Source organism: Acinonyx jubatus, chromosome A1 (genome assembly GCF_027475565.1).
Source record: "Acinonyx jubatus isolate Ajub_Pintada_27869175 chromosome A1, VMU_Ajub_asm_v1.0, whole genome shotgun sequence".
Classification (NCBI taxonomy): Eukaryota; Metazoa; Chordata; class Mammalia; order Carnivora; family Felidae; genus Acinonyx; species Acinonyx jubatus.
Window position 1 is genome coordinate 100,009,881 of NC_069380.1, and position 24,105 is coordinate 100,033,985.

General features: G+C 48.6%; 2 protein-coding genes and 1 long non-coding RNA gene across 4 annotated transcripts in view; 2 read left to right on the forward strand and 1 right to left on the reverse strand.

Moving 5' to 3' along the window:
* Nucleotides 1-13,362, forward strand: LOC128314994 (uncharacterized). Its single transcript, XR_008297389.1, has 3 exons — nucleotides 1-432; nucleotides 2,421-2,526; nucleotides 9,679-13,362. It is a non-coding gene; the product is annotated as an uncharacterized LOC128314994 (long non-coding RNA).
* Nucleotides 1-16,012, forward strand: part of SNX24 (sorting nexin 24) — a 180,241-nt gene extending 164,229 nt beyond the window's left edge. The window contains exons 8-9 of one of the 2 annotated variants that reach the window (XM_053220288.1): nucleotides 15,320-15,435; nucleotides 15,532-16,012. In XM_053220288.1, the coding sequence (XP_053076263.1) occupies nucleotides 15,320-15,435; nucleotides 15,532-15,560 (145 nt within the window). In that variant the 3' untranslated portion in view covers nucleotides 15,561-16,012. Of the gene's footprint in view, nucleotides 1-15,319 lie in introns of both variants that reach the window. The other variant, XM_053220286.1, reaches the window with a different exon arrangement.
* PPIC (peptidylprolyl isomerase C) lies at nucleotides 10,159-23,058 on the reverse strand. Its single transcript, XM_027076821.2, has 5 exons — nucleotides 22,854-23,058; nucleotides 16,819-16,932; nucleotides 16,260-16,353; nucleotides 13,537-13,721; nucleotides 10,159-10,807 (listed from the first exon to the last, which is right to left on the reverse strand). Exons 1-5 carry the CDS (start codon nucleotides 22,968-22,970, stop codon nucleotides 10,679-10,681), a joined length of 639 nt encoding a protein of 212 aa, XP_026932622.1. The 5' UTR covers nucleotides 22,971-23,058; the 3' UTR covers nucleotides 10,159-10,678.
* Nucleotides 23,059-24,105: the final 1,047 nt, after the last annotated feature.

Consider the following 24,105-nt stretch of genomic DNA (forward strand, 5'->3'; position numbering starts at 1 on the left):
CAGATTGTTTAAACACCCACGTTCTTGCCAAGAGGCGGAAGCAGCCCAAGCGTCCATGAATGGATGAATGGAGAAACAAACTGTGGTAGATACGTGCAACGGAATATTATTCAGTCTTGAAAAAGGAAGGAAATTCTGACATGTGCTACAACACGGATGAACCTGAAGATATGCTAAGTGAAATCGGTCACCAGGGATGACTACTGTGTGGTTCTACTTACGTGAGGTACCTAGAATAGTCCAGCTCGTGGAAACAGAAGGTAGAATGGTGGTTGTCAGTGGCTGGGGGGAGGGAGAAATGGGGCATTAACATTCACTGGATTTCAGTTGGGGAAGAGGAGAAAGTTCTGGAGACGGATGGTGGTGAGAGCTGCACAACAGTGTGAATGTGTTTAATACCACTGAACTGTACACTTAAAAATGGTTAAAATGGTAAGTGTTATGCCTATTTTACCAAAACATTTTTTAAGTTTTTTTTAAAGGATTTTTGAGTAAGGATGTAACAACCAGTTAATGATATTTGCCAGGGTGTGGAACAGATTTTGGCACACCTACTTGGTATTAGTCTCATATCCCTGACAACCTCAGATTCTAAAATGATATATATATTTTTAATTTTTTAATGTTTATTTTTGAGAGACAGAGAGAGCCTGAGCACAAGAGTGGCAGAGAGAAAGGGAGACACAGAATCCCGAACAGTCTCCAGGCTCTGAGCTGTCAGCACAGAGCACAATGCAGGGCTTGAACTCACAAACCGTGAGACCGTGACCTCAGCCAAAATCAAGAGTCGCTACTTCACCGACTGAGCCACCCAGGCGCCTCGAACTACCTTTCTTTAATGGTTACTGACTTGTATACTTCGTGCAGGACCCAGTCTCAGGAGAACATCAATTTAGCCCTGGGGCGGCAGGTGGCCACAGGGAGGTACTTGTCTTAGTGGTTCTGGCTGTGTAACAGAAATGCCACAGACACGGTGTCTTATGAACAACCAAATTTATTTCTCAAAGTTCTGGAAGCTGGAAAGTCCAAGATAGGGCACTGGCACATTCAATGTCTGATGAGCGTTCTCTGCCGTGTCCTCACATGGTGGAAAAGGGGCAAGGAATCTCTCTGGACCCGCTTACAAGGGCACCAAACCCTAATTACCGCCTAAAGACCCAGCTCCTACTGGTCTCTGCTTGAAACACCCTTTGTGTCTCCCTTGAGAAGATGCTCATACTCACCTGTTAGGTCTCAGCTTAAATATTCCTTCCACAAAGAGCCCCTCGTTGGTCCTGCCACTCTGCACCATGAGTTTTTAGAATTTTTATTGTCGAAGTATTGTTGACATATATTAGTTTCAGGTGTACAACATTAATGAGTCAACAATTCTGTACCTCACCCAGTGCTCAGCGCGGTAAGTGTAGTCCCCACCTGCCACCGTACGATGTTATTACATTATTGCTGATTATATTCCTTGTGCTGTACTATTCATGGCGGTGACTTATTTTATAACTGGAAGCTCATGCCTCTTAATGCCCTTATTTTGCTCATCTCCCCACTCCCCTCCCCTCTGGCAACCACCAGGTTGTATCTCAGTCTGCTTGTGTGTTTGTTCATTTGTGTTTTAGATTCCACATACGAGTGAAATCATATGATACTTGCCTTTCTCTGGCTTACTGTGTATCATAGCAAAGTGTTCCTTCTTAGCATTTAACCAAAGAACATGAACTCCGTGTTCCTTCTTAGCATTTAACCAAAGAACATGAACTCCGTGAGAGGAGGGCCGTTTTCTGACTTGTTTACACTCCATCTCCATTTTGGGGCCAGGAGTAGATCTCAGGAGCCACTGTGGAAGGAGTAGGTAGCCAGCACCCTGTCTTCCCAGCCCCAGCTCAGTGCTGGCTACATGCTCCACAGCAGAAGCTTCGTAGATGCATGTGGAGTCAATGACCTTGAGTTAGGATTTGCTAACATCTTCCCAAGTTCCCGTAATGTTTCATTACATCCCGATTGTTCTGAAAACAACTGTCTTCTACAGTTTCCTCATGAACTTCACATATAGAGTGGTAATAGGTTGGGTAACTATACACTTGGATGATTTCTTAAACTCTCCTGTTAACAAATGATTAAGCTAATTCAGTGATTACAAACCTATGTTGTGTGACACCATGGGGCATGGTTTTCGAAGTTTGGACCCAGGACCAGCATCATCCAAGAACTTGTTAGAAATATAATTTCTCAGGTCCTGCCCCAGACTTACAGTCTTAGATGCTCTGAATCTGGGGCCTGGAGATCTGATAAGCCCTTTAGATGATTCTTGTGCACAGAAAGTGTGAGAACTGTAACCCTAGGACATTTCAAAGTATTTTCATGTTGTGTATTTTTTTATATGTTTCAATTTTTTTTTTTGATTAAAAAAAAACCCTCAATACTTCTAGGGGAACCGGACAGAAAGTTAAATCAAGTCAGGATGGTACAATAGAACGCTGGTGATACCTTTAGGACAACAGTCCAACCCGTCAGCATCTCAACAAAACTAACAAGGTATTTTAAATGTAGTAAAAGATAAGAACCATCACACTTAGAAATTGTCTTCCTTCACAAGAACTGTTATATCTGGTTATCATGGTAATTTTTCCTCAGCACAGAAGGCAGCAAAATGTCTTTCTAAATCCTTGATATCTTTCTAAATTTGAAACCGAGTAAACTAGAATCTTTGACTTCATGGAACTTACAGAATAATGTGATATTGGATGCCTAAAAGCCCCCAAAATTTGTCATTATGAAGTGTGTCAAGGGCTCTGAAGGACTATGAAGAAGGTTTACTTATGCACAGAGAAGATACCTAATTTAGATTGGGGCAGGGCAGGAACCTTCCCTGAGTGAGTGACATTGAATTTGAGACTTGAAGAATGCTGGAGGAATTAGCTGGGCAAAGAATGCGAGTAGGGAGAATGTGTTACAGAGACATCAGCAGGTTCTAAAGCCCTGAATCAGGAGAGAGCTATAGCCAAGCTCCCCATGGAAAGCCAGAGAATGTGGAGCATAGTGAGGGGCTGGGGCCAGATCCCACAGGGCTCCCCTCGGGAGGTGGCCTTCAAGAGTTTGACTCCTAGCCTGCGTGCAATGGAAAGCCATTGATGGGTTGTACATAGGAGGGATGTGATCTATTTTATTTCATTCAGGTTTATTGACAAATTTTATTTTTATCTTTCATATTCGTTTATTAATTAGGCATGAGACATTTTAAAACATGAATTTTTAAAAACCCTCTGGACAGCTGGCAAACAGCAGCAGGCGATCGTCAGTTTGGGGTCAGGCACATGGTTTGTCCCTCTTGAGCCAACTTAACAAGATCACTCTGGCTGCTCGTGGAGAATAGACTGGCCACGTGCACGATCCAAAGCAGAGAGACTGTTAGGAGGCCCCTTGAATAATCTGGGTGACAGATGACCTTCTGTTTTAGGGTGGTAGCAGGGACGAGGATGAGACACGGATATGTGAGATCTATTGCACAGCTACCGGTGAACTTGCTGGTGGACTTGAATGTGGAGGGTAAAAGGAAGGGAGAAAGAAGTCAAGGATGGGTTTTTGGCCGGCACAGTTGGGCCGATGGTGGTGCCGTTCATTGATGAGGGCTGGGGGTGGGAGGTCGGGACCTGCTATAGGCTGAATGGTTGTGTCCCCCTCAGATTCATACATTGAAACCCACTCCCCTGTGTGATGGTCTCTGGAGGCGGGGCTTTTAGGAGGTGATTAGGGCAGGAGGGCAGAGAACTCCCTTGTTGCTTCCACCATGCAAGGCTGTCGCAAAAACACGTGAGTCCTAAACCAGGAAGAGGTTCGTCACCAGTCCCCAAGTTTGCCACCAGCCTCCAAAACGGTGAGAAATAGATTTCTGCTGTTTGTAAGCCACCCAGTCGATGGTACTTTGTTGTAGCAGCCTGAATGCAAACAGGACCCTTGTCACCCAGGGAGCTCCAGGTTTGGGGATAAATCCTTTCCTTCTTGGTCTCTTCTCCAGTGGATATACTGTGACTTCTCCTTTATGAGTTTCATCTGCAGCAGCATGAAAGCAAAACTACATGCAACACTGTCCCGCCCCCCCGCCCCCCCCCCCCCCCAGCTGAAGGAAGGTCGCCTAGATCTTTCCCACTGTGGTGATCGGTTTGTGCCGAGGCCTCTTTCGCTTCTTGCACGAGGGTCAGGAACATGCTCTGCAGCCGGGAACAAAGCAAAGCACAGAGAGCTCCATACTGCTGCCTACCTGAGTCTCCAGGTGGTGTGTGGGGTGAATGTACACACTTCTGTCGTTGACCCCCTCCTCCAGGCAGGCCACGTGAAGCCCCCAACAAACGAAGATTCGACCGTGGTCTCCAGAGCGGACGCCACGACTTCCACAGTACTGAAGGCTGGAGAGAGTGATTTCTCGTCACCTCTCAGGTCAAATCCAAAGTACTCCCCTGGGGCCTGGTTCTCCACCAGCTGCCCACAGCCAGCCACGCTCATGACCACGGTTTGACACTGAAGCCGGCTAGCATCTGCCGCAGACACCTCCCCTTAACCTCACCATCCCCTGGGTTTCTTCCTCTTTAATGTCTGACGCCCACCTCATTTTGGACCATCTACTTCTACCAAGCCCTTCACACTTCCACTCAGAAGGTAAAGAGGAAAAGCGTAAGTTGTTAGAAGATTACAGTCTTTTGAGGAAACAGTGGGAAGATGCATGGCCGCGTTTAACAACCTTTATGGTCCTGCGAGATTTTAAGTACCTCATGGTATAAATGCAGACCTATTGTTTTTGGTTACCGGTTCTGAATGTACTTGCTGGGCATCAGTTATGTGTAAAATACCGGGGAGGGGGGGATTACAATGAAGATCTAATCCTTGCCTTAGAGGAGCCTCCAGTCCAAGAGGAGATGGGAGACAGCAAGCAGGTCAGTAAGTAAGCAAACAGAGCCCCCACCGGGGAGGAAGTTTCCAGGGAGGGCTCCCTGAGGGAGCCCTGTACTGAGTCCTAAAGCCACGGGGAGCAGAAACGCGTGCGGGAGGCTGGCGAGGCAGAGTGAACAGTTTGTACAAGGCTGGGAAGCAGTTCAGGAGTTCTGAGGTCTGCTGTGACAGGGACAAATGAAGTCGTGAATATTCTCTGCTCCAAGCTGACCACTTCTTCTTCCTCTCCTCCTGATGTCTCATCACAGTGTGGGTCCTGCTGCCCAGAAGAGGCACAGGAAGCAGACCTCTTTTTGTATCCAGGTTGGAAGAAAAGACTCAGGTTTCCAAATGGAGGTATCTAGGGGCGCCTGGGTGGCTCAGTCGGTTAAGCGGCGAACTTCAGCTCAGGTCATGATCTCATGGTTCATGAGTTCGAGCGTCACGTCAGGCTCTGTGCTGACACCCCGGAGCCTGGAGCCTGCTTCGGATTCTGTGTCTCCCTCTCTCTCTGCCCCTACCCTAGTTGCCTGCTCTCTCTGTCAAAAATAAACATCAAAAAAAAAAAAAAAAAAAAGAACAATTTCAAATGGAGATACCTATCCAAATTACAGGACATACTATTTGCCACCTAGGACAGAAAGGGACCAGAGTTTGAACAGCCAATTGAATAGCACTTTAAATAGCACACTGGGAAGAAAAATCCTTCCCACCCTCTCAAAAATGAGTGGATGTGGCAACAGATGACTCCTAATAGAAGTTCAGAAGTGGGCGGTGGGGGCATATTGGCATGTTGAGTTCTCTCCAGATCCTCCAAATCTGAGAGCCTCGAGCGTTCTCATAGAAGTAGTCACAGGGTGAAAATTCCACGTATGGATTTGGGGTTGCATATTGTTGTGACTTTAATATTTGTGAGATGGACTTTTCTTGCCCCCTCTTCCAGGCAGGATTCCTGTGACTCGCCACTGTAACTGCTTTAGTGCCGGTTTTCTTTCCATCACTCGAGAATGTCAGCAACACTAGCGAATCTCCAAGCAGGTGATGTTATATCACACCTAAAACTTAGGCTTGGCCGAAATCTGAAGTCCACAAGATGAATTACAGACTTAAGTGAAAGCCCTTAGGTACTTAATCGCACAAAAATTTTCCATTACAAATACTGTTTTTCCTCTTTCTTAATTAAAAAAAAAAATGCCTTGAGGGGGGCTTTGGATTTCCAAGCCTTCCAGATCAAAGATTTCTTCAGCCCTCTGAATTATAGGAATGTTAAAAACAAAAACAAATCCTTTTCCTGCTATAAAATCCTTGCCATGTTTTTGTCTTTATGTAACTCAAAACGGCTGAACTAAAATATGAGGCTGGTGAGTTCTGTTCAAAACGTAAAAACTCATCCGAAATGGAGTAGTTAAAAGTTTTGAAAGTGTCATTCTAATCAGTCTGTCCCAAGAATAAATTTTACTAGAATTTATCTTATTTGATGATCCTCGAAATTGCAAAATAGCACTTAGAATAAAACAACGTATGGCTAAGGATACCACAATGTTTTCAACTGTTGGTTAAAGTGATTCAGGATCAAAATTTTAATAATTTGGGCACGGTGATGGTGATGGCCAGTATAATTTTCCTCTGAGTCTGTATACGCCTTTGGCTACTATGTTTCCTTTTCACCGCATGGTCGCCAAAAGAGTGAACTGTTAGTTTCAAAAGCTTTTGCAGAAAGTAGAGGCTTTTTGTAAAGCAGTAGTTTAGAGTTGTGAGTCTGCCGATGGTTTTGGTATAAGGCGCAACTCTGAGCCTACAAGAAAGAAACAGCTTTGAACAGGGTGTGTGTTGTGAGCTTATCAGCCGCCTGGCATGTAGCACCTTGCCTGACAATTTACTACGTGGGCGATAAGTGGTCTCAGAATTTCAGCACTTTGAAAATGAACTCCTTTTTGCTTTGTCACTAGAGAGATGTCTATGATTATGCTCATGCTAATAAAAGCACTACAGGGCGAACTCTGTGCTCCTGTGCATGGAGACATCAGTGGCTCATGTGCCCTCTGACATGAGACTTAAGGCACTTCTTATATCTAACAGGTATTTGTTGCCAATTTCCTGACATGTTACCTTAAAAAACTTTTTTTAAATAGCCTTTTTTGAGGGTACCTGGGTGGCTCAGTTGGATAGGCTGGCTCCAGATTTCAGCTCAGGTCATGGTCCCAGGGTTGTGGGATCGAGCCCCACGTCGGGCTCCACGCTGAGTGCAGAGCCTGCTTGGGATTCTCTACCTCCCTCTCCCTCTCCCTCTGCCCCTCTCCCCAGCTTGTACTCTCTAAAATAAAATAATTTTTTTAAAAAATGAAAAAATAGATTATTTCTAATTATTAGAAATGTATCTTAGAGAAAAATTGGGAGACCAAAAAGGTAAAAAAAAAACCAAACCATAAATATAAGAGTTTAAAAATCCCACCATTTTATTTTCTTCATGTCAATTTATATGTTGTTGCATTTGCTTTATGAGAATGCATTTACATACTTGAGATCAAGCTGCATCCAAAATTTCTACTTTTTTCTCAAAAACAACCATTTTCTCATTTTTCTCTAAGTTTTGTATCATCGTCTTAATGAACACATGTTCTTCTGTTACAGGACATATATTTTATAACCATTCTGGGACAGTCAAGTGGCTTCTAGGATTTTGGGATCATAAATAAGCCTGCAGTTCACATCTTTTTTTTTTTTTTCATAAACTCTATGAGTTTGGGGCTCAAACTCAAAACCTTGAGGTCGAGTCGCATGCTCTACCCAACGAGCCAGCCATGCACCCCTGCAATTCACACCTTTGTACTTAAAACTATTCAATATTGCTATGTTAGACAAAGATGTTAGCTTCCAAGTCACAAGCAATCAATTTGCCCTGGCTTAAGCAAAAAAGGAAATGTATTAGCTCGCATAGCTAAAAAGCTAGGGGTGGAGATGGGCTTCAGGCATGGCGGGACTCAGGGGCTCAATGGTGTCTTCCGGAATTGAGCCCCTGGCTCATCTTTCCGTTTCCTGGATCCGCTTCCCTCTGTGTCAGTTTCTCAGCCTTGCTCCTGTACAGTCTCTGAGAGGAAAGACTGCCACTCTTTCCCAATATTTCCACTGGGAGTCCCACGATTGAGACTCATTACCATGACTTGGGTCAAATACCTTTCCCTGAGCCAGTCATGGGGCCCAGGGTGAAGGAATGTCTGGTTAGCCTTCAGGACATCCCCGCTCCCTCTTCCACCTCACCCCCTGCCACCCTCACTCTGCACACCCGGACTCTGATGTTTCTTGAAGCCACCAGCCTGACCGTCAGCCAGGCCCAGTGCCTCACACACTCTTCCCTCTGTGTCCCCCGGGCTTGCTGTCCCCTCACTTCCTTCAGCCTACACTCAGGACTTCCCGGACCACCTCACCTCTTCACTCTGTCCTCTCTCTGTGCTATTTCTCTCCAGAGACTTACACCTCCCTGATGTCCTGCTATATATTCATGTGGCAAATGTTTGAATTATTTGTCTTCTTTCATGGGAACCACTAGGCTGTCACTGTGAGCAGCTCTACCCAGCCCTCAATAAATACCTGTCAAGTGAGCTAATAAATGAGTTTGGCATGCCATGGATATACCCGTCCGTAGGGTCAGCCTCCCCTACTGATATGAAATACTTGCAGCAGTGGTGTGATTCCCCAAAGAAAATGGGCAGCCATGCCCAGATGGCAGGGAGAACTGGGTGCTGGACCAACCAAACACCGGGGCCCATGACCATTTCACATCTCTTTCAAAAGCAAAGTGCCAGGAATAGGACTTAAAATACGGATGTGAATGCTTTGAGTTTCTTTTTTTTTCTTCTGATTTGTAAAAATGTTTATTTTGAGAGAGAGCACAAGCAGGGGAGGGGCAGAGAGAGAGAGAGGGGGAGACACAGAATCCGAAGCAGGCCCCAGGTACCAATGCTCAAACCCACGAACCGTGAGATCATGACCTGAGCCAAAGACCGACACTTAACCGACTGAGCCACCCAGGTGCCATTTGAGTTTCTTGATGTGTAAACTAGCTCCCCAATTTAAAAAAAAAAAAAAGACTCTCCTCATAGCAGACAAAATAATCTTTCTTCAATGCAGACCGCATCACACCCTTCCCCAACTTAACACGGATAGCACCCCATTGTACGGTGTATAATGGAAGAACCTGGCTGTGGCACCCAGGCCCGCACAATCCAGTCTCAGCCTGACTCCTCTGCAGCCCCGGAACCCACACCTTCTCACCTGGGGACCCTCCGGCCTCTGCTGGCCTCTCTGCCTGACCCCCACCTATCCTGTCAGCCTCAGACCTCAGCTCCAACGTCCCCTCAGGAGACCCTTCCTTGACCACTCAAACAGGGCTCCTCTTTCACCTGCTTCACACACATGGGTGTCTCTTCCTCACCCCATCAGCATCCTGTCACCTTATTTATTCTGTCTCCAGCTCTAGAATGTAAGTTCCGTGGGGTCCTGTTTTTGCTGTTCTGGAACTCCAAACTGGTACTGGGCATGTCGAAGGCCTTCAGTGAATTTTTCTTAGAAAAAAAAAAAATGAGCAGGTTGCTCACCAAGAAGGTTACAGCAGCTAACACCCCCTTCAGCAGTGAGAATGCTCATTTCATCTCCCATCCAGTTGAGATGAAACAATTTGCTTAGAATACAGCCCAAGAGATGGAATTTTTTTCAAAGGTAGTTCTCAAAATTTATTTACTGTTCTTTTTCTTTTTTTTATTGAAGAGCTGGAATCCTGGGGGGGTCCTGACTGCGTGGGTCCTAGAGGAGAAGCACCGGGGCCGTTTTTGAGCAGAGCCTGCCCCCATTTGAGGCCAGGCACTCTGTTCCACCCAGGTATGTTCCAGCAAGGCCCCAGGAGGGTTCCACTTTCTCATCCAGTTTGAGCACAGCCCGAATCTTCGTGCCCACTGTGTAACTAGGGAAAAAAGGTGCCCTTTTGTTGCAGTGGGACTCAAGGGAACTTTTTCAAACTGTTACAGTGACTATAAATTAGTGAGTTAATCCACTCAAGTGTTTGGGATGTGGTCAGGTGTCATTTGTGTGCATTCCCATCCCAAATTAGCCAATCGTGTTGGTATTTTGATGGGCAGAACCCCCTCTAGTCTGTTCACTGTTAACATCAGAGTACGTATATTTTTGTACATGGATTTTTTTAAAGAACTTTAAACTAAAAAAAAAAAAAAAAAACTCTTGCAAAAAGAATTGACCTATGTAAAAAGCATTTAATATAGAGAACACAGAAGCACCTTCCACCAGGTAAAAGTCCCGATGACATATATCTGATTGCACTAGTCACATCTCTCTTTACCTGCAGAGAATTTGTTTGAATATAAAATAACAAACTTCATGTCCCCATCTTCTTCAGACAAATCTTCAGCATCCCTCAACCTGAGGATCACGTTTAATTCAGCAGAATAATGATTGTGCTCATAGAAAGAAAAGAGATCATCCAAAGTCTTCTAGTTTAAAAATAGCACCATTGGAGAAAGAGGATATATCTTCTAAGTGCAAAGTCCCAAGGCAAGTGATTTACTGCAGTTCATGCAAAGTAAACACTGAGTGGCTGATGTTCTGAACTTCCCTGTGATCGGGGGTAGAAAACAGAAGTAAAAACAAACCAAAACAAAACAGAAAGGCAAACAATAACTTTGGAGAATCAGAAGACACACACACACACACACCATCCCTGCCAGAGTGTGTTCTTTGTTTCCTGCCCGTTGTATCACCAGTCAGGGACCTCGACCACGAAGGGTGTCTTCACGTCTACCTTGCCACTGCTGACGATGGTGCAGTCGGTGAGCGGACGGTCGTGCCCATCAGTTGGCTGCAGTTCTATGGAGTGGACCACTGTCTAGGAAAGACAAGCAGACCCATGGCTCGCTTCTGACTGGCAACCGTGGCGGTCAGAAGGTGAAATCGCTGCCCAGTCTGAAAGCCCAAGTGGGAAACCAGGGGTTTTTTTTGTTGTTTTGGGGTTTTTTTTGTTTTTTTGTTTTTGCTTTTTATTGGTTTTCTCCCCCTCCCCCCCCCCCCACCCCGGTATGATTTCAAGAACCACACACGCCAACCATGGTAAACTTACCATATTCAGGAAATTTACATACAACAGAATAAAATGTATCCACTCCCTTGCTAGTGAAAGAACGTATTTGTGAATTTCCCTCTTTTAATTAGCATTTTATATTCTAAACATAATTAGATATTTTTGTACACGCATGGCTCTCATGAAATACATTTCTTCCTGCTTCACACCCGACGTAAGAGTTAATGTGGAGCATGGATCAGTTTCTGCTCTGCCCTGTAAACGGTCTAGGCGTTAAGAAACCAGGTCAGAAGGCTGCCTTAGAAGCGGAGCGGGGTCTGGGTTTGTCCATTTTCAAGCCGACCCCAGCCATTAACCTCCAGGTTGAGTTAGAGGCCCTAGCCCCACAGTGGCGTGAAAGCCCTATCTCTACCCGGGAAGGCTGCACACACCTGACGCTTCACACTGAAGGAGGGAGGATTTGTCCAGGACTAGGAATACTGGCTTCTGACCTTCCCACACAAGGTTGAGACAAAGAGGGCAACAGTATGAAACACACACACACACACACACACACACACACACACACACGATTGTTTCCTTCTGGAGAGAAACGTCTGGTGATTTTTTTTTTTTTTTCTGGAGAGAATATAGTTGTCATTAATCTCTCAAAGAAGTCTATGACTCAGAATGTTAAGGACTGTTCCTCTGAGGCCAGGCAGGTCTCCTAGGATGCACCCCAGTGGGTGGAAGGAATTCAGTGCAGTCAGTTACAGCCATCAGAAGATCGAGAGGTCAGAAGATCTAGAAAAACCGTGACCAGAAGAAGAAAACACAACACGTGCACTCTTCATTCTCTCACGGGTTCGCGTGATGTATTCCACAACACTCGTTGCGGGAACGTCTGAACCAGTTTACTTTTAAACTGTTCAAAACCTGGTTCGGCCCACTGGTCAAAAACCCAGACTGGTTGAACACACGCACACCCCCGTTCGGCTCACGCCAAGAACAGCATTCCCTTAGAGGCTGGCAGGGTGGTGCACTTGTGACTGGGTAAGAATACAGTCCTGTGAGGACAGTGACGTCTCGTGAGAACACAGGCCTGTTCTTTATCGTGACAGGATGTAAAGTGAGCTGCGAAGTCATCCGTGTTGGTCGTATTTCATCTCACTCGCCCGTGAGAACCCTATCTTCAGCAGTGCAGGCTGAATACTTGCTTGCCCTGTGGGTTAGGCTCTGAGGGGGGTCAGCTCGGTTCCTGGCTTTTCGATGGGCAGAATCAGGATAGCGGGGAGAAGGTGGGGAAGAATCGCCATAACGGAGCTAACGTTTGGAGGGAAGAGGCAGAATTCGGACCTGAGAATGAAACAAAATCAAATATGGAAGAGGGCAGGGGAGTCAAGAATGGTCCAGGGTTGGGGTGAGCGGACCTTACAGCTGCTAGTTTAGGAGTTGGGAGAGCTTCTGTGGGCAGCTAGCTGCTAAGGAGAAGTGTTGGGAACTGAAGAGAGTAAGGATTTTAAGACGTGTTCCCGTGGATTAGGAGTCAGACCCCTCCACTATTCTTTCAGACAGACCAGCAGAAATCTGCGTTCTCTCTAGCAGTTTTGGTTGCTGTACTGTGACTTCGAAAGTGACCTGTTTGTGTCCTGAAGCACCTGGGGCTCAGTGTCCTTTTTTGAACAGTTTATATTTAATTGTGGTAAGAAACACATAACATAAAATGTACCATCTCACCTATTCGTACATGGACAATGCAGCAGTCTTACGTATATTCACAGTGCACAGCTCATGGGCAGAACTTTCTCATCTTGCAAAACTGAAACTCTGCACCCACTGAACACCAACTCCCATTTCTTCCTCCTCGCCAGCCCCTGGCAACCACCATTCTCCTTCATGTGTCCGTGCATTTGACTACTTTAGATACCAAAGTAGAATCATCCGGTCTTTTTGTGACTGGCTTATTTTACTTAACATACTCAAGGTTCATCCACGTCGTAGCACGTTACAGGATTTCCTTCCTTTTTAAGGCAGAATATTATTCTACTGTGTGCACATATGGGACCCGAGTCTTATTTGGTTACATTAAAAAAGTTTTCATTTATATCAAGTAGTAAGATAAATTAAGTACTCAGTGTTTCCACGTCAAGTCTCCAGCTTTTGCCCCGGTGCTCCTAACAGTCAGAACACCACAATATGGGGCGCCTGGGTGGCTCAGTCGGTTAAGCGTGTGACTTCGGCTCAGGTCATGTTCTCGCGGTTCATGGGTTCGAGCCCCGCATTGGGCTCCGCGTACTGACAGCTCAGAGCCTGGAGCCTGCTTTGGATTCTGTGTCTCCCTCTCTGCCCCTCCCCCTACTCGTGCTCTGTCTCTCTCTCAAAAATAAACATTAAAAAAATTTAAAAAATAAAATACCAGTTTATTCACCTCTGAAGAAGCCAGTCATCATATAATGATGAACCTCTAACAGACACATTTTAAGATGAAAATAAATCACTGAAAGTCCTTCATTATAAATAGAAGGCTTTGAATGAGAAATAATAACATATCAAGTTACCATTCCATCAAGGACTTTTCCAAATACCACATGTTTGCCGTCCAACCAGGTGGGCTTGGTCAAGGTGATGAAGAACTGAGAGCCATTGGTATCAGGCCCAGCATTGGCCATGCTGACCCACCCGATGCCATAATGCTTCAGTTTGAAGTTCTCATCTGGAAATGTCTCACCATAAATGCTTATTCCTGGGTGAGACAAAGTGGAAAAAAAAAAGAGAATCTGGAGAATCACCAGATGTTATATGAAAGTAAATTCTTCAAAGGGAGACATAAGGTTTTAATAGAATTGGTTAACCTCTGGAGGTGGGGAAGGGGGAAAAGATGGTAAGACAAAGGAAAATAAAGGAGGTGATACAATTTAGCTCTAGACACTCAGATAAACACAAAAGACGTGGCAGTACCTTCTGGCCTCCAAGCAAGACCCCAACGTTGGCTAAGCCAACAATTCACTCTGAACTAAGGAAGTGAAGGGCAGGATGACATCGTAGAGCCACACGGAAAGGCGGGTGAGCCATCCTCCTGGCTCAATCTCTGTCCGGAGCTTCAAGTCACTTGTCCTGTGTCACTCCTACCTCAGCACCCAACCGTGATGCAATTAGCACTTGCCACCCTCAGCTAATTCTCACAGCCCTACAGAACAGGTATTCTCAATCCCATTGTGAGTGAGGCAACAGGGGTTCCAAAGTTTGAAAACTGCACAGCAGAACTGGAAAGTCAGAGGACTTTCTGTCACTAAAGCTGCTGCTCCCTCCTGCGTCCGCGCTCCGAGCAAGGGCAGCCCGCCAGGAGGTCATCAGGCACGATGACCTCCGGTCTCATCAGGAGACAGAGGGTGGTGGCAACCGGAGCACCCAGCGATCCAACCCCTGAACAGAAGAACCAGATGTGGGCGTGTGGACTGGAGTTCTGGCAAAGCCCCAAGTGGAGCGGAACACGGTTTCCCCACACGACAGCGGGAGAGACCATGAGAAGTGTCTGCTCTGTCCTCTCCCACCTGGAACGCCTGCCACGCCCGCCTCCTCCGCCTTCCCTTCTGCCGGGCTCCTTATCCCTCGCTTGCCAACCTTAACATCCTGGCTCAGTTAGACGGACCAGGAGTGGGTGTCCAAGGCAAGCGATTCACAGCTGACGGGTCAGGGACAGACGAGGTGGCCTGGAGAAAGCTCTGCTCACAGAGAGATCGAGACTGAAGTGAAGGGACCTGAAAGGTCCTCCCTCCAAAACTCAGAGAATTTTAACTCAAGACGTGCGTGGACATTTGCACACGTGCGTGCACACGCGTGGCAGGGAAGGAAAAGAGAGGGAGAAAAAAGCAGGAAAGCGGCCACAGGAAAGCTCAGTCACTGTTCCTGCCTGGCCCCAGGGCGGGACCCTGAGATGATGCGGGTCTCAAAGGACACTGCCACCGGACCTGCAGGCTTTTCCAGAGAGGCCCAGCTCTGCAGCAGCAGGGGCTTGCTTCCCCAGGCATCCACCCTGGCTGGCCCCACTGACCCGAGTCACCCGAACCACTTCTCTGCTCCACTCTACATCCCCATACCCCTGTGGCATTTTGGCAGGGAGTGAAAGTAACTCTCCCGAAGGACCCGGCCAATCCGAGGGCTGAATGGTCGCCATTTTGTTACAGATAAGCCATGGCGGTAAGCATACACTTAGCAATAGTGCTTGCACACAGCCCGAGTGTTTCTTTAAAAAGTTAGCAATCTAATACCCATCAAAGCAAGTTATTTGCTGAACTGGAAATCTTAAACCTGAATGAAACTGAAATCCTAATGTGGTTGTAGGTATGGTGTGTGTCCAGGTCACAAACTCCCGGCGATCCCGAGGGAAGACGTTCCAGGGAGCTGGGCACCTGCAATCCGCAGTGAGGAATCACAGCCTCACGGATATCCGACGTTGCGTAAGTTTAATTATTTGTGCTTCGCAGGGCTCTACCTTTGTTTACAAAAGCGTATGTTATAATTTTGACAACTCCTCTGTTACTTTTTATTATTAGTGTTGCTGGAAAAGCTGACAACAAAATGAGAGAATTTTGAAAGAAAGGGGTAAAGCCACCTGTAATCCTTCCTCCTAAATTCCAGCCTCGCCCTCCCACAGTGGTGGCCTCCCCTGCAAGTTCTCCTCTCCCGCATCCCCGTCTGAGGCTGGCTGCCACCCCAGCCTGTACAGGGTGTTATACTCAACCTTTCCTTCCTGTGTCAGACAGCCTTCCCTACTGTTGCAAACTGGGAGTCTAGCATTTTAAAAACTGCACAGTGGTCTACTGGATGAATATATCTCCACCACGAAAAGATAAGGAACACCGAAGCAATACTGTTTAAAATCAGGAAGCCTCCAGGTCACGATCTCGCGGTTTGTGAGCTCAAGCTCTGCGTCAGGCTCGGTGCTGGTGGTGTGGAGCCTGCTTGGGATTCTCTCTCCCTCTCCCCCATGTGTTCTCTCTTTCTCAAAATAAATTTTAAAAAAGATAAAAAAAATAATAAAAATAAAACTAGGAAGCCTTGCCCATTCACACCTAGGACTAGATTTTGGTAGATGAGGTCCTCCCCCGCCCCCGCCCCCGCCCCCCCAGCCCAAACCCTGTGCTTCTGAAGAATTAGTCTGGTGGTCTTGATGAATTGGTTTCCTGAACCTGGGAATTCACTTCATGGGGTGGATACACTGACTTGAGCTGAGGTGTCAGTTTGGTAGACAGAAAAGGAAAAATGCAAAAGACAGTGTTACCGCCGGTGCCGTCCCCACTGGTGATGTCTCCTCCTTGAATCATGAAATCTTTGATGACGCGATGAAATGTGCTTCCTTTATATCCGTAGCCTTTCTAAAGAGATTATGTCAATTGAATATATGAGTAGGTATAACCCACACCAAAAGGTAAACCCCAGCGTTTATCTGGAAAGGACACAATGAGAAAATGACATGAGCTATGGGCAGAACCTGATGAGGTCCCTGCAACAAGGTACTAATAGAAATGTTCTCATTAGCAGACCCAAAATAAAGAAACCAACTGTGGAAGTCAAGGATTAACGTGAATAAGTGAAAACAGAGCAATCTGCGTTTTCATATGATGCGGTTCCCCTCAATTTCTAGAAACCCAAGGACACAGGGTGCCCAAAGAGTAAGATTTTGTGCAAAAATAAAGTAAAATACTGTTAAGACATCCCGGGTTCATTGGACCTGCTAATTCCACACTTATTTTCCCAGAAAACATCTGTATTTACGCTGGGCTTAACAGAAGGAAGATCCCATTTTGTGCACAGTTAAGGGACCCACAGCTGAGACCTACCTCGCCTGTGGCCAGAGCGACAAAATTTTCCACAGTCTTGGGCACAACCTTTCCAAAGAGGCCAATCACGATTCTGCCAACATCTTTGTCTCCGATCCTCACATCAAAGAAGACCTGCGTGTGGTTGAACCGGCAGAGCACAGGTACAAGGTAAGAGAAGGTTAAAATCTGAGAATGCATCACTATGCAAAAGGCCTCCCTGCCCCCACAGCAGCTTATAAGGGAGCCCTAAAACCCTCGTGTGGGTGCAAGGCACCTGTAAACATTCATTCCGCAAGCACTCAGTGAGTCCCCGCAGGCCGGGCCCTGTGCTAGGTCCTGGGTCTGAAGTTGGTCAGCCAGTGAGGTCTCCGAGAAAACTCCATGCCCCCCCCCGCCGGCCCCCGCACACCCCAGACCACACAGCTGCCACCTCCCATTTCCCAGCTCTGTGCTCTTCCAGAAGGGTGATGCTCCAAATCTTGGCAGGAGAGAAAAACTGGCGGAGAGAGAAATCGTCTAACCATCCAGATTTATTTTTGTGTGACTTCAAACAGGGCCCAATTCCCAGTGAGTTCTCATAGACATCCGCTGTCAAGGGAACTGTAAGACATCAGGACGCACAGCAAGTTCTCCGAAAGGCCTCCCACTCCCCTGCAAGCCCTGTGAGGCTCCAGCTCCCCAGCCTCATCCAGAGCCCCCCCCACCCCCACCCCCGACAAAACCGTTCACCCTGGGGACTCCGCCGCTGAACTCAGGGTCATGCTCCCGAAATTGGGGGGGGGGGGTGACTGCGTTCTCTCTTTCTGTCACCACATTTTAGAGCAGATAAAAGGAAACACGGACCCACAGTGAGTGAGTCACTTGTGTGGATAAACCTTGGAAAGTTCTCTTAACCTATGTTGTAAAAACCTGTTCCATCCGAGGGGTGCCTGGGTGGCTCAGTGGGTTAGGCGTCTGACTTCGGCTCAGGTCATGATCTCACAGTTCATGAGTTCGAGCTCTGCGTCGGGCTCTGTGCTGACAGCTCAGTGCCTGGAGCCTGGAGCCTGCTTCGGATTCTGGGCCTCCCTCTCTCTGCCCCTCCCCCACTCACACTCTGCCTCTCTCTCTCTCTCTCTAAAATGAGTAAACATTAAAAAAAATAAAAAAATTAAAAAAACCTGTTCTGTCTGAAACGAAACCACCACGTTTTTGCCTCACAGGTCACCGTGTTACGAGGATTCCGGGCTGGAATGCTTGAAAAGGCTACCGAGTCGAAGGGCATTCTATTAGCAAGTTTAGATTATATGAACCAATTTACGGTTTGAACGGGTAAAAAAAGACATTCAAGAGATGGCTTTAAAAAAATGTAAGAAGGGTTGTCAGAGGAAAAAGATGTCTTACAGTTTAGAAAAATCATAAAGTAAAGACTGTGAAGCGTTAGTCCAAGACAAGAGCGTCTGCCAATACATCAGCACGTCTGTCACGGGGTGATGTGATATTCAGTGTTCCGTGTGGCATTTGAGAGTTTTTACGTGGCCACAGCAGCCAAAACCGTATTATTATTTATACGGCACAACTTTATAGAATGTATAAGAGACCGGGCCCTTGAGATACGGTGACGCACTTGAGGAGAACAAGTCATTGCGGCTGGGGGACAGGAAGCTGCATGAATGTGCCACAAGCCCGGTCGTGCAGAGCCCACGTGGCAGAGAAGCTGTTTCTCCAAAGTGATTTACAAGCCAATGAGAGAATTCAATGACGGGCAGTAACGAACCAGCATCCGGAAAAGACTCAGGGACACAGTCTTCTAGGGACACCATACAAGACGCTAGAAAAGCCTGCCAGGCTAGTAAAATACAGAAGAGAAAATATCGCCTTTGAGCGTTGAGACAGCACGAAGAAGAAAATGTGGGAGGGCAGCAGAAGACGAAGAAGAGGGCTTGTCACCCAGCAAAACGCGTCAATAAAAAAATCTGACTTTCTTACGTGCAGCCCAGCACACGTACTAACAGCTTTTTCCCCCCAAACTGAGCTTTCAACTCCATGACTGACAGCACAAAAACGCAGCAGAGTTTTCCTGACTCCAGTGGAAATGATAAAGTCAAACCTTACTCGGGCAACAAGCGCATGAGGGGCCAGAGGGGGCCCAGAGGGGGGCTGAGGGCTGAGGGCAGGCATCCTGGAAAAGGCGTGATGGGGAGCAGGCCTGGAGTGGGAGGACTAGAACGATCACGAGCCCCACCTGGCAGAGCTCCTGAAATGTGGTCTCTGTGCACAGAAGCAACAGGGAGAGAATCTCACCAGTTTCAGAAGGAAGGCTGCGGCTATGAGATCTGGGTTTTGTTAGGCAGTAGAAAGGGAAGTAACGGGATCCAGGGAAGACGGGGGATATTACTCAAGCTGGGGGGAGGAGAATCTGGAAGCTCTTAGATCAGGGAGGGGGGGGGAGGGGGGAGGGGGAAGGGGAGGAGGGGGAGAAGAGGGGGGAGTAGAGGGGGAGGAGAGGGAAGAACAAGAAGAGAAGGAGGGGGAGGGAGGGGAGAGGAGGAGGAGGGGGAGGAAGGGGAGGAGTAGAGGGGGAGGAGAGGGAAGAACAAGAAGAGAAGGAGGGGGAGGGAGGGGAAAGGGGGAGGAGTAGAGGGGGAGGGAGGGGAGAGGAGGAGAGGGAGGAGGAAGAGGAGGAGGAGAGAGAGGGAAGGAAACCAACAGGACCTAGCCAGTGGTGTCTCGGCACTGTGCCTACATGTCTCGTATAATTGATCCTCCCACATCCTTGGACGAGGGGCACGTGCTGTCATCACCGATTAACACACGAGAAAAGTAAGGATGAGGGAGGCTCAGTGATTGACCAAGGTTCCCCAGCCGGGAGCAGGAAAGCCAGCTCTGCAGTCCCAGGTTACACCTAACTGGACTGCGGTTAATCCTGGCTCTCTCGGGCCAGGCAGGGGACCCCTAAAGGGCAGAAATGGTGTTTTTAGGTCCCCAGTGCTTAGCACAGCGTCAGCTCGAGCGGGTCCTCAAAACGTGACTAGTTCAATGCCAGGTGATGTTACAGGAGGACCAGGGCACACATGTAGACAGAGGGTGGAGGGGACCCAAGGCAGACCCTATCACCCTAAGATCATCTCCGACTGCTGCGTGCCCTTGAGAAGCGGACAAGCGGTGAGGCTACAGTCCCACAGAAAAGAAAAAATGTATATATAAGTAGGTGTAACATGATGGGAAATCAGGTTTATAACAAGACAAGTACAGATGAAATGTTATGGTTGGAGGTGATGATTATCTATCTGTGCAGATCAGGGTGGGCTTCCTGGCTGAGGTGGCATCTGAATTCCACACTGCCCTTCAAGAGTAAGCACCTCAGTCATTTCTTTTATCCCTGAGGGCTACTTTTGAAAGTCATTTGAAAATGATGGGCCACTGGAGGTGGGCAAAGAGGTTAGAGGGAAGAGGCACTCAGAGCCGGATCCAAACCCCTGTTGGGTTAATCCTGCTTCCCTTTCCAGAGCAACCAGGGAGGATGCAGGGAGGATCTGTTCCGGAGATGACCATTCCTTTCAGGGCTGCAAGTTCACAGGAAGATTAATAAGGTAACGTGAATAACAGTAACAACTGGCCTTTTTAATCACCGTTAAGCACTTTACCTGCGTTATCACATCTAATACACAAAAGCCCAGAGGGTAGATAGTATCTCTGTCTCCACTTACGGAGGAGGAAACAGAGCCTCACACAGGAAATCACCCGCCCAGGATCACCAGGCCATAGCCACTTGGCCCCTCTATGCTGTAGAAAGTGCCAGCATGCTGTGCCATTCGGGCAGTTAGGAAGATGGCAGCATTATTCTCCCCACTCTAGGTGCCTGACCTTGCACACACCCTAGGGCATCTGCTGAAACAGTCAGGGCTGCTCAACCCAGCAGATTTTGAGACCAGTGAGCCAGAGCCTGGACCTGAGGCTCTCGGGCTGGGCTGAGCAGGTGGCTGAGGCGGTGGCCGGTGAGTGCCACTTTAGGCCTTGTGGGTGACAGCGCCTCCCACCTCTCTTATAACAGATTCCTACTTTTAAACGAAATCAGACGGAAAGGAAAAAGACTGATGGGGAAAACACTAGTGCCAGTTAATCTACTTCTCCTGACTCAGAGAGTTTTTAAGGTCTCTATTTTCCAGTAGGTTCAGTTGTTTTAAAAAGCCCACTGAAAAAGCTATTCGACAGGGTCAAATCTGCAGAAGACTCACCTACACAATTAGCTTTTAGAATTTAATGATAAATTTGGTAGGAAAGAAAATGACATATATTAAAAATTCTGACAGTGGGGGCGCCTGGGTGGCTCAGTCAGTTGAGCGTCCGACTTCGGCTCAGGTCATGATCTCACAGCTCGTGAGTTCCAGCCCCGCGTCACAGCTCTGTGCTGACAGCTCGTAGCCTGGAGCTTGCTTTGGATTCTGTGTCTCTGTCTCTCTCTGCTCCTCACTCGCTTGTGCTCTCTCTCTCAAAAATAAACATAAAAAAAAAATAATTCTGAGAGTAGAGTGCATGCAAACTTCCTCAGTGACAGCACCCTAGCCTAGGGGCTAAGAGGCTCCAAATCTTCCCCTCCTGCAGCCACCAGCTTCCTCCCCTCTTGGCCTCCCTTCTAGAAGTTCCCAACCCAGGCTACACATCTCCAGACGCCCTGATTCACTTGCTCTGCGGTGGGTGACCGCACCGTTAGGTTTTAAAGCTTCCCTGGCCAAGTCTGTTCCCCAGTGCTGCCAGTGATACGCTCACACTAAGAAATTGTTCACGGTTTATCTGAAATTCATACCTAACTGACAAACTTCTATCTCAGCTGGCAGTTTACTTCGTATCCCCCACTCCCTTCTAAACCGTGGGCAAATCTTGTCAGTGTTACTTCAAAAAAAAAAAAAAAAAAAATCAGATCAGCCCAAAACATGGAGAGGCTGGAAGTGAAATCGGTGCTCAAAACAATCGGACTAAGTTTCTCTTTCACACACGCACCCGCAGCACGGTATGGCCTTTCTGTTCACTCTAGGGCCACATCAGATGTTGGGGTGCTCTCCCTCTCCCCACCCCACCACCTCGCGTGGGGTCTGTGGTGGAGGATTTAGACACTCTGCCACTAGCTCCACAGTATCATTTCCAATGGCACACACCAGCTTTATCGTTAAAACAACTAGCAGCTGCCCCTCCTTCCAGATTCCAAGACACTGCTGCCAGTGGGTTTTTCCAGAAGTGGTGATCAAGGGCACCAAACCATTCCCTCCCTTCCTCCCTCGCTCTCTGCACCCTCCCATTATCTTCTAGCCTGGGTAAATATGCTGAAAAAAAAAGAGCTTAAAGTGGAGAGAAACAGTTCATGGTAGACAATCACTGCCCTCCCCCCGCCCCTCCATTCCCGATAGAGATTTTAAAAGGCTGGCAGAGCTAGTCCCATCCCAAGCTCAGAGTCCAAAGTCGAAAAAAGTTGAAGTCTAAAAGCACACCTCTCCCTCCCCACCCCCAGCCGGAGGACCACGGTTCCTAAATAGAGGAGGAGGCCAGACGGTCTCTAGAGCAGTGCACGTAAAGCCGACCCGCACACCCCCACGCAGAAGCTGGCCCCGGGACCCCCCCAGGCCCGGGTGACAGCGGCGGCGGCTGCCCACTGCGCCCCCGCGGCTCAGAGCGCGCCTCTTGCGCCCGCCCCAATCAGCATTCTTTTCCTCCTCCTGTTCCCGAGTCCCCGCCACGCCGAAGGAAGTACTCGCGCCGGCTCCTTCCTGGAGAAAGGGCCCAATAGTTCCGGAAGCTTCCTCTAGCCCCCGGCAGGTCACGTCGGACCCGACCACCCGCCCGGGGGACTCAGTTAGTTAACAGCTCGGCCCAGCGCCCCCAAGTCTCCCGGGACAGCGCCGCCCCCGCGCGCCGGCAGCCCCCTTCCCCCCCTCCCCCCCCAGCCCCGCGGCCGCCTCGCTTCGCCTGCGCCCGGGAAGCCCCCTCCTCGCCGCCGCGGACGCTGAGGACCCAGTCCCCGAAGTTCCCCCATCCCCCTGGCGCGCACGAAGGCAAGTTGCTGCCCGCCGCTCGATCACCTTGGCCGTCACCGAGGGGCCTCGCCTGCCGACGCGCGAGGCCCCCGCAGAAGGCACGAGCGCGCCGAGCCCCACGCAGAGCGCGAGAGGTAGCAGCAGCCGGGGACCCGGGCCCATGGCGAGCGGTGGCAGCGGCGGCAGCGGCTCGGGCGCCACCGCAGTCTCCGGGACCGTTGGCCGGACTCCCGGGCGGCTGCGCCTGCGCGCTCCCGGGTTGGGGGGGGGTGGAGGCGGGGGGGATGGGATGGGATGGGGCGGTCGGGGCAGGGCCGGAACCTGGGGCGCGCCCCTCCGCAGTTCAGCCCGGCGACCCGCTGGGGACTGGGGGCGGCGCGCCGGGGAGGGCGCAGCAGGGGCCGACGGCCGTCCCTGCGGCGGGTGCGCGGGGCGCCGGGGGTCCAAGCGAGCCCGCGGGGCCCGGGGGGAGGCGCGGCCCCTCGACGCCCGAGAGCTGCAGAGGGCGCGCGGGGCATCTCCGGCAACCTACGGCGTAAGAGCGCGTTGACCCTGCCGCCAAGTTCAGGACTCCCCGCGCTGCGGGGCCGCCTGGCAACTTGCGCGCGGCCGGGTCTCTGCGGAAGGGTCCTCGTGGGTGACGCGACATCCGAGGAAGAGCCCCCGACGCGCCTGCCGGCTTCCCGTGCTCCATCCAAGACTTTAGCTTAAAGGTTTGGACGTCTCTCAGAGCTTTGGGAGCCCTGGATGTGGTGACTCGATTGCACGTGATGAACGACCCTTCACTGAGATGATGCAAGTTGGAGATACAACTTTTACAAACTTAAAAGTAGGTTTGGGAAGATTATTTCATGATATGGGGAAAGCTCGTTATATCCTTTAATGGAAAACTCCGGTTGCAGAATCACATGGAAATTTTGATCTCATCTGTGAAAATAAATATATAAAGGCTTTTTTTTTTTTTTTTAACGGTGAGAAACGTACCACAACGGTAGCTCTGGTGACAGAATTAGGGATTTTTGCTTTCTTTGTAATTTTCTGATTTCCCAGGTGTTCTATACCGAGCATGTAAGTACTTTATAATCAGGAAAATGTTATTTTAAAGCTCAGTGCTTTCTGAATTAGGGCTTCAAAGGACTTTTAAAGTTTTAGAGTAATAGCTCCAAAATTAACTGCAAATTAAGAATAGTATTCTCTTGGGTTTTTTTTTTCCTCTCTCTTTTTTTTTAATGTTTATTTTTGAGAGACAGAGCACGCCAGCGTGAGCTGGGGAGGGGCAGAGGGAGAAGGAGACACA

What these genes read in the sequence shown, in the direction of transcription:
- PPIC (XM_027076821.2), bottom strand. Translation starts at nt 22,970, where the DNA reads ATGGGCCCGGGTCCCCGGCTGCTGCTACCTCTCGCGCTCTGCGTGGGG. An exon ending in CAGTGGGGACGGCACCGGCG is followed by an intron (nt 13,722 to 16,259) that starts GTAACACTGTCT and finishes TGTCTCACCCAG; the next exon opens with GAATAAGCATTTATGGTGAG. An exon ending in GAAAAGTCCTTGATGGAATG is followed by an intron (nt 10,808 to 13,536) that starts GTAACTTGATAT and finishes TGTCTTTCCTAG; the next exon opens with ACAGTGGTCCACTCCATAGA.